The sequence below is a fragment of the Pipistrellus hanaki genome (genome assembly GCF_964339955.1).
Source record: "Pipistrellus hanaki genome assembly, chromosome: 1".
Classification (NCBI taxonomy): Eukaryota; Metazoa; Chordata; class Mammalia; order Chiroptera; family Vespertilionidae; genus Pipistrellus; species Pipistrellus hanaki.
In genome coordinates, this window is record NC_140503.1 from 29,787,206 (window position 1) to 29,795,189 (window position 7,984).

Here is a 7,984-nt window from a genome sequence, read left to right on the forward strand (position 1 = left end):
TCTCTCTCTCTCTCTCTCTATCTTTCTTTCTTTCTGTCTTTCTTTCCTTCTTTTTCTTCCTTCCTTCCTTCCTTCCTTCCTTCCTTCCTTCCTTCCTTCCCTTCCCTTCCCTTCCCTTCCCTTCCCTTCCCTTCCCTTCCCTTCCCTTCCCTTCCCTTCCCTTCCCTTTCCTTCCTTCCTTCCTTCCTTCCTTCCTTCCTTCCTTCCTTCCTTCCTTCCTTCCTTGCTTCCTTCCTTCCTTCCTTCCTTCCTTCCTTCCTTCCTTCCTTCCTTCCTTCCTTCCTTCTTTCCTCCCTTCCTTCTCTCCCTCCTTCCCTTCCTCCCTCCCTCCCTCCCTTCCTCCTTCCCTCCCTCCCTCTCTCCCTCCTTCTCTCCCTCTTTTCTCCCTCCCTCCCTCCTCCCTCCCCCTCCCTATTTCTTCTCCTCCTCCTCCTTCCTTCTTCTCTTACCAACTCTGCACTATACTTTTGCTTTTTGAGTGTAATTTCTACCCCTGGAGCCTCTGATGGGTCCCATAGGCATCACAGTGTAGGCTGTGGAAGGCACTAGCCACATAATTCCTATCACTGTGCCTTTGGTGTAGCCTCCCAGAGTCCAGAAAAAGCATTAGACACCCATCACAGTGCTGCAAAAAAGAGATATTGGGGGGTTGGATACCTATGAGACTGGGCTTTGAGCATCATTACATTTAGAAGGAATAGAGTGAATGATCCCACTGACTCATTCTTGTCTCCCCTTTCACTAATTTCTTTTAGATTTGTGTCTAAAGTTAAAATCCTGGTGATTTATTTCATAGACCCATGAGAGTTGTTTTAGGGTTCCTTTTTGGCTTACAAAACATGAATTGGATCCATTCTCCAGAGACTCTCAGGTGTCTTCTGAAGGAACAAAAGATAAACTATCGAGTATCTGTTTTCAAATGGGCAGAACTGTGTCACAGCTCTGTATAGGCCTGGAAGTTTTAAAAATTTCACTTTTTATTTTATGTTATTCCTCCCCTCCCACCCCCATCCCCGGTGCAAAGTGGAACCCACTCTCTGCTTTGGCTATTAATGTTATGGTTGAATCTACCTTGGACCATTTAATTAGGTGGAAGAAGTTAGAATCCACTTTCAGCTTTCTGTGGAAACTTCCTTTTACATATCACTCAGTTGATAGAGTAACTCGATTCCTCCCCTTTTCCATGAATTGTGTTAATTTCCTGCATAGGCAGCCTGGGTTTGCAAATAGTGGCTTAAAATGAGTTTCCAAACACAGGTGGTTTTCAACAAGCTCTAGGAGGGATGGGTGTTAGAAGAAAGAGCCACAGACAAAATCAACTCTGATTCTGAGAGTGATGGAAATGGTGCATGAGGTACATCTTTTCCAGATTTCAGCTGAATGGGCTTATTTCATACACCCACACACATAAACATACAAACCACCATCACAGTCTGACTCAACATGCACTCTGACTAAACTCAAAATGGAAGTGCTATCCTTTTGTCATGTCATGTGAAACATTATTTGCTAGTACTTTCTCGGTGGTGGGTCTGCTTCAAAACTCAAAGCTTACAGACAGGATAAAAACAGGGTTGGAGAAGAAATGTGGTTGTTCATGGTAAGCTGTGAAAGCTCTAAAGGTTAGGTCATCTTGAGCCTTCCTGAGGGGAGGGGAGAGAAGGGCCCAGAGATATTTCTTAGGTACACCATTTACCTACATTTGTAGAAAGCGTGAGTGACCTTTTCTACCATCATTCTATTGCCCCCAAATTTTAGTCCTAGCCCTTAGTTGAACTTGGGGCTATCCCAGAACATGATCTTTATATAAGAACTTAAATGTTTGAGTGTGCCATCCAAAATTTAGGCAAGATTTTGGATATCTGTAGGAATTTTAATACATCCATTTGTTACCAAATGAAATGTACAATTTAGACGTACATATTTGATAGATCTGATATTGGCTACATAGGTCAAGTAAATTCAATGATGTATTATAATTCCAGCAGAGATGAAATGATTATTTATTCTAACATGTGAACAATATAGTTCACATGTTAGATAATAAATGTACTAATTTTATATGTTCATTCCTAAAGAAATACCTATGGGATCAGCAATTTGTTCATTTATTCATCAAAGCTTTAATGGACCAGGAATTATCTTAGCACTAAAGGGCCCCAAATGAGGAAGGCATACTAATTCATTTATTCAATGCTTATCTATTGGGCTCTATTTTAGAAGCTGAGGATAGAACAAGACAAAGTCCTTAACCTTATGGAGTATACATTTGAGTGTGGGATACAAATGGTAAGCAAATATAAGTATAATGCCAGGTATATTAAACATTATGAAGAAAGACATAGCAGGATGAGAGATTAAAGAGCGACTCTGCAGACCTAATTGGTTTGGCTCAGTGGATGGAGTATTGGCTGCGGACTGAAGGGTCCCGGGTTTGATTCCAGTGGAGGGCACATGCCCGGAGTTGCGGGCTTGATCTCCAGTGCAGGAGGCAGTCAATCAGTGATTCTCTCTCATCATTGATGTTTCTGTCTCTCCCTCCCCCTTCCTCTATGAAATCAATAAAAAAATTTGGAAAAAAAAAAGAGTGACTGTGTGTATGAATGTGTTAACTAGCATAGTCAGTTGAAGTTGAGGAGGATCTGGAGAAATAGTGTCAGGCTGGATACTATAGAGGAAGAGCAAATACAAAGTCTTCCAGGGAGGACTGAGTTGAGTGTGTTTGAATAATGTCAAGATGGCTGATATGGCTACTGCAGAAACACTGAAGAGCAGAGTTGGGAGATGACGTTGGAGAGATAACAGGGATGGAGTCATGGAATGCCTTGTAGACCATGATAAATGATGGGGTCTGAGTGTGATGGAATTTGGAGTCTGAGTGTGATGGGGTCTGAGTGTGATGGAGGATTTGGGGCTGTGGGTAATCCTCCTGCCAGTCATGTGCAGAACTGACTATAGGGGACAAGATTAGCAGCAGGGAATCTGGAGGTGTTTACAGTAGTTTGGTTGAGGAATGAGGGTAGCTTGGAGAAGAGTAAAGGCAATGGAGGTGGGGAGTAGTCAGGTTTGGGATATATTTTGAATATTGAGCTACTGGCAGAGGTTGGATGGAGAGAGAGAAAGGCGCGGTCAAAGGAAGAAAGAACTTAAGGAGAGTACCAGCTTTTTCAGGTTTTTATGGGAAACCTAGGGGAGAAGTAGATTGGGGGAAATAAAAAGTTCTGTTTTGGTCAGGTTAAGTTTGAGATGCCTGTTAGATACCCAAGTGGACAGTGGATATCCCAGTCTGGGTCTCAGGAGGTTATTGGGGGTGAAGTACATATTTGGGAGTCACCTGTGTCTAAGTAATATTTAAAGCAATGACTCAAGATACAATCAACAAGGGCATGAGTGTAAATAAAGAGGGCCAAGGACTGAGCTTGGATGGATGCCAGCACTTAATGGCTGGGAAGAGATGGAGGAAGCAGCAGAGAAGACGGAGAGAGATCTGCCAGCGAGAGCAGTATAGACCAATAGACTGTGGTGCCTTTGAAACCAAGTAAATAAAGTGTTTCAAGGAGAGTAACAAACTATAAGTAAAGCCTCCAAGAGACCAAGTAAGAGGAGGACTGAGCACTGAATACTGATTTGGCAAGATGTGACCCTTTGCCTCAAGAGCTCTCAGCACCGTGAAATTGGGAACCTAAGGAAACGGATAAATTGTTGTCCAATGGTGGAAGTTGTGTTCCAGAAATTTAATACATTCATGGAGATGAGTTGAAGATGGAGCAAGGAAAGCGTCGTGAAGGAAATGTACTTTCGGATTCTGGCACATAAGGAAAAGGGGAAATTATTGAGATTCTAGTTGGTTATTGATTTTTCTATAATCACTCATGCACAACTGATATTTCATCTCCCAAGTGAATATCTCATTATTATAATTCCGTGTGTACATATTTATCAATTATCATACTCATGATAACTATAAGGACAGTACACATACTCCATCACACCCTACTCGATGTGGAGGCTACTCTTGGAATTATATATTTTTTGTTATAGTCTTTATCTTTTAGTTATATTTTAATTCACTTTTAAATGTGTGTGTAAGTAAAAAGACCCTATTTTTAATTATAATAGCTATGATGTACCTAATGCCTACCATTGTAAGGCACTGTTGTAAGAACTACATGTATTAATTTATTCACCCCGCCCAAAAAAAAAAATCCTAATACCTCTATCATCTATTTCCATTTGTGATAATTGAGGCACAGAGAGGCTGAGTAACTTTCTCAAGGTCACACAGTAATGGCAGAGCCAGTAGAAGAACCAGGCTATCTGGCTTCAGAGCTTACCATTTTGAGCAGTATGCTGTACTTCCATCCTTACTATTTTATCTCTACCTTCCTGAGAAGGCCATCTATTAGGGAAACATATTCAAGGGGTAGGCTTTCTTTGACTTGAACTATAATTTTCTAAAGATTCAGTAAGTCAGTTGCATGCAAGTTTTTATTTCAGAATAGTGTGGTAGGACCAAGGTACTGGATACTAATTACTCCACATGGAGAAGAGAGCATTAGTTTTGTTTTGTTTTAACAATTGTTAATAGGTTCTCATGTGTAAGAATTTAGCTCATAGATTTAGAGGATGGTGTTAAAAGGAACTAGAGTTTTGTGATGGAGGAGATCCTTTTATTGATGGAAACATTCACTTCATTACTATCCTAGATGTATTGGCTCATGTCTTCATTTCCTTTGTAATCTAGTTGAAAGCACATGAGAAAAGATTGCCTATTTAAAAAGCTATAAAGTTCCAGGTCAGTATGGTTCAGTGGTTGAGCATTGACCTATGATCCAGTAATTGCTTCACCCAAGGATGGGGATGGGATACATGTGTTTCAAAACAACTTGAAACCTCTTCCTTTAGGATATTTTGAGTTCCACCTTTGATTGAAACACTTTTGAAATTAGGTACCAGCCAGTTTTTCTTTTCTGGCCGAAAGAGAGTGTGGAATAAGTAACCTTACAACTATCCCAGTAACTTTAAGTTACAGACCCCATAGTTTCATTATTTGTTCTTTCCCCTCAAGGTGAAAGCCTACCTGTTCTTCTCTTTATTCTATTCTCATTAAAATATTCTTCTCTTGGCATAGTCATTTTCCTATATGAGAAAAGGCTAATATGCAAATCGACTGAACGGGAGAATGACCACTCACTATGATGTACACTGACCACCAGGGGGCCTATGATGTACACTGACCACTAGGGGGCAGACACTCAATGCAGGAGCTGCCCCCTGGTGGTGAGTGTGCTCCCACAGGGGGAGTGCTGCTCAGCCAGAAGCCGGGCTCCTGGCTGGCGAGCACAGTGGCAGTTGGACATTCCCCAAGGGCTCCGAACTGTGAGAGGATGCAGGCCGGGCTGAGGGACCCTCCATCCCCTGAGTACATGAATTTTATGCACTGGGCTTCTAGTATTTTCAGAAAAGCTTAAGGGAGCCAGCATTCAAATTCGCTCTTAATTTCTACAAACACAGAAAACCAGCTGGGAAATGGACATTGTGGCTCTGTCGCTGTCTGCTCTGTACTATTGCCATAAGCTATGTAAGCTGAGGAGGGGTGGGGAGACTTAGGTGATTGTTTAGCTCGTGAAAGAAGCTACTTCCTGCAGAAAGAGGCTTCCAAATGGCTCCATAACAAAGCCAACACTCACACAGGTTTCCTGTGGGCCACTTCCCCTCTGGGGCGTCTGTCCCAGAGCCAAGGGGGAGGAAATTCTCCTCTTACAAAATCTCAAATCCCTGATAACTCACCCAACTGATCACTATTTTAAAAACTTATAAAATCGAGGCTATTGTGAACTTCTGAAGAATCTCATGAACTTGCTTTTAGGAAATTAAATAAGATTTGTTTTGGAAATTGAGAAAGAAAGAGTAAAATGGAAACATTTAGATAAGATATCACATTGATAAGCAGTCTCACTACGAACTTTAGAACGCTTAAAAATATACATACCTAGAAGAATTAAGTCGTGACTAAAGTATGTTAACTATCATGCTTTAAATTATTTTATCCCCAAACTTGTCCTTTTGGGACATACTTTAAAAAGTTTTAGATTTTATTTTTATCTCTATTTTTACTTTGTAAAACCTATCAATTAAAAATATTTCTTTTCCTTCAAGTTACAGATCGCCTAATAAATACTTGAATCCTTTTATGACTCCCCCCCCCCCACACACACACACACACTCCCCCCCAACCCCCAGGAAAATCAAAGTATAATAGTACAGCACCAATTGTTCTATCAGCATAAAAATTCTATCAGCTTATTATTCCCAACATTTTCATTTCTGAACGGCCTGTGGTGAATATAGGAAAAGTGGCAAGAACACTTCTTTCACCACTTGTGTGGTTAGTGGTGATTTTTTAAAAAAAGAATTGTGGTGCAATTACACTACATTTTAAAATATTCACAATAAAAAAGTTGATGAGTCTCAGGCGCATTTTAGGGAATTTCCCCAGTATTATTCATTTGATTTTTTTTGGGGGGGGGGTGGGGGGTGGGGGAGAGTTACAATACAAATCGATGTACCAATTGTTCTCCTAATAATTCCAGCAAAGTCCTTGGTTGCATGTCATGCTAAGTTACCTGTGTATTGCCAGACCCGCACCCAGTACTGACATTAGAAGCCAGCCAGGCTCCTGGGGAGGGGGGTGTCGCCTCCGCCTCACTCACCCCGCAGGCAGGGACCGGCCTCCCCGCTCCTCTTACCTGCATAGTGGTCAAACACGGTGGGCACGTACTCCTCTGGGAAGGCGTCGTTGGCATAGCTCATCAGCAGGCAGGTTTTGCCCACGGCGCCGTCCCCCACCACCACACACTTCAGCATCTTCTTCTCCTCGCTGCCCCCGCAGCCGCAGCTGCTGTCACTCTCCTTGCAGTTCATTCTCGCCGCTCCAGCTGCGGTGCCTGAGCCGCTGCTCTGGCTTCTCCCGCTTCTCCCAGAGCCCATGGAGCTGCGGGAAGGGATCTCAAGCACCAGGCTTGAGGTCACTTTGCTTGACTTTGGGTACCTGGGGTCCCGCAGACTTGTTGGAGGCAGCTGGCATATGCCCTCTGGCTTACCATGCTGGCAGAGAAAGGTAACACACACTTGGGAGAATTACGAATCCCTTTTGCCTAAGCAGTGTGAGTCCAGAAACCCTCATTTTCACCGAGCACTAAGGGCAGTCTGGATATTTCAACAGCCTGCGGGTTTCACTCTGCTCTCCCCCTCTCCAGCCCGGCTGCAGACACGGGGTTTTGCTGAATCTTCCCCATTTCCCCCTTCACAGCTAACATGGAGGAGAGCCGGGCTTTTTAATGGAGTTTCCCCCTGGCTTCCTCCAGCCTGCCGAGTGTCAGGAAATCATGGGTTTCCTGCTGCATTCCATATTAGGCTCCGTGGGCTGGGGAAGGCTGCAACAATGGGAGCTCTGTGTGCGTGTGTTTGTACTTCTGGGGAACGCTGCCAGGACCTGGAGTGGGAAAGCACTAGGGGTCCCACTGCAGACTCAAGCTGTCAGACTTCCTGTCCGTCCGCTGCTGGGGAGGCTGTTTGCCTGTGGCTGGCCAGGAAGAGGCTGATGAAAGGATGGAAACTGGGGAGCACTGTCTGCCCCAGAAACAGGGGAATGGCTTAAGGGAGCAGAGAGAACCACACCAGCCGTGCTAGGATAACATATGACATCATCCCTCTCTGAGTCACCACTTAAAAGCTCTGTAAATGAAAAATGGACAGTTCGTCACATACTTAAATGAGAAACCTTAAGCGATTCCTTCCTGCAATAAAGAGAGAGAGAGAGAGGGAAAAAAAAAACAAACCAAAACCGTCCAGGATTAGTTTAGGATTTCAAAGAGAAAGTTGGATCATAGGTGTAACGTGTGTTCAGGATTGAAAGTTGCCACAGTTGAGCACAACGCTCAAACAAATGTGTATTCCAGACACAAGCCTTTTTATGGTCATA

General features: G+C 43.2%; 1 protein-coding gene across 1 annotated transcript in view; it reads right to left on the reverse strand.

The window, feature by feature from the left end:
* The window catches only part of RHOJ (ras homolog family member J), an 84,465-nt gene extending 76,826 nt beyond the window's left edge, over positions 1 to 7,639 (reverse strand). Inside the window, exon 1 of the mRNA XM_084867240.1 lies at positions 6,750 to 7,639. Coding sequence (XP_084723366.1) covers positions 6,750 to 6,990 — 241 coding nt within the window. The 5' untranslated portion in view covers positions 6,991 to 7,639. The remainder of the gene's footprint in view (positions 1 to 6,749) is intronic.
* Between the last annotated feature and the right edge of the window lie 345 nt (positions 7,640 to 7,984).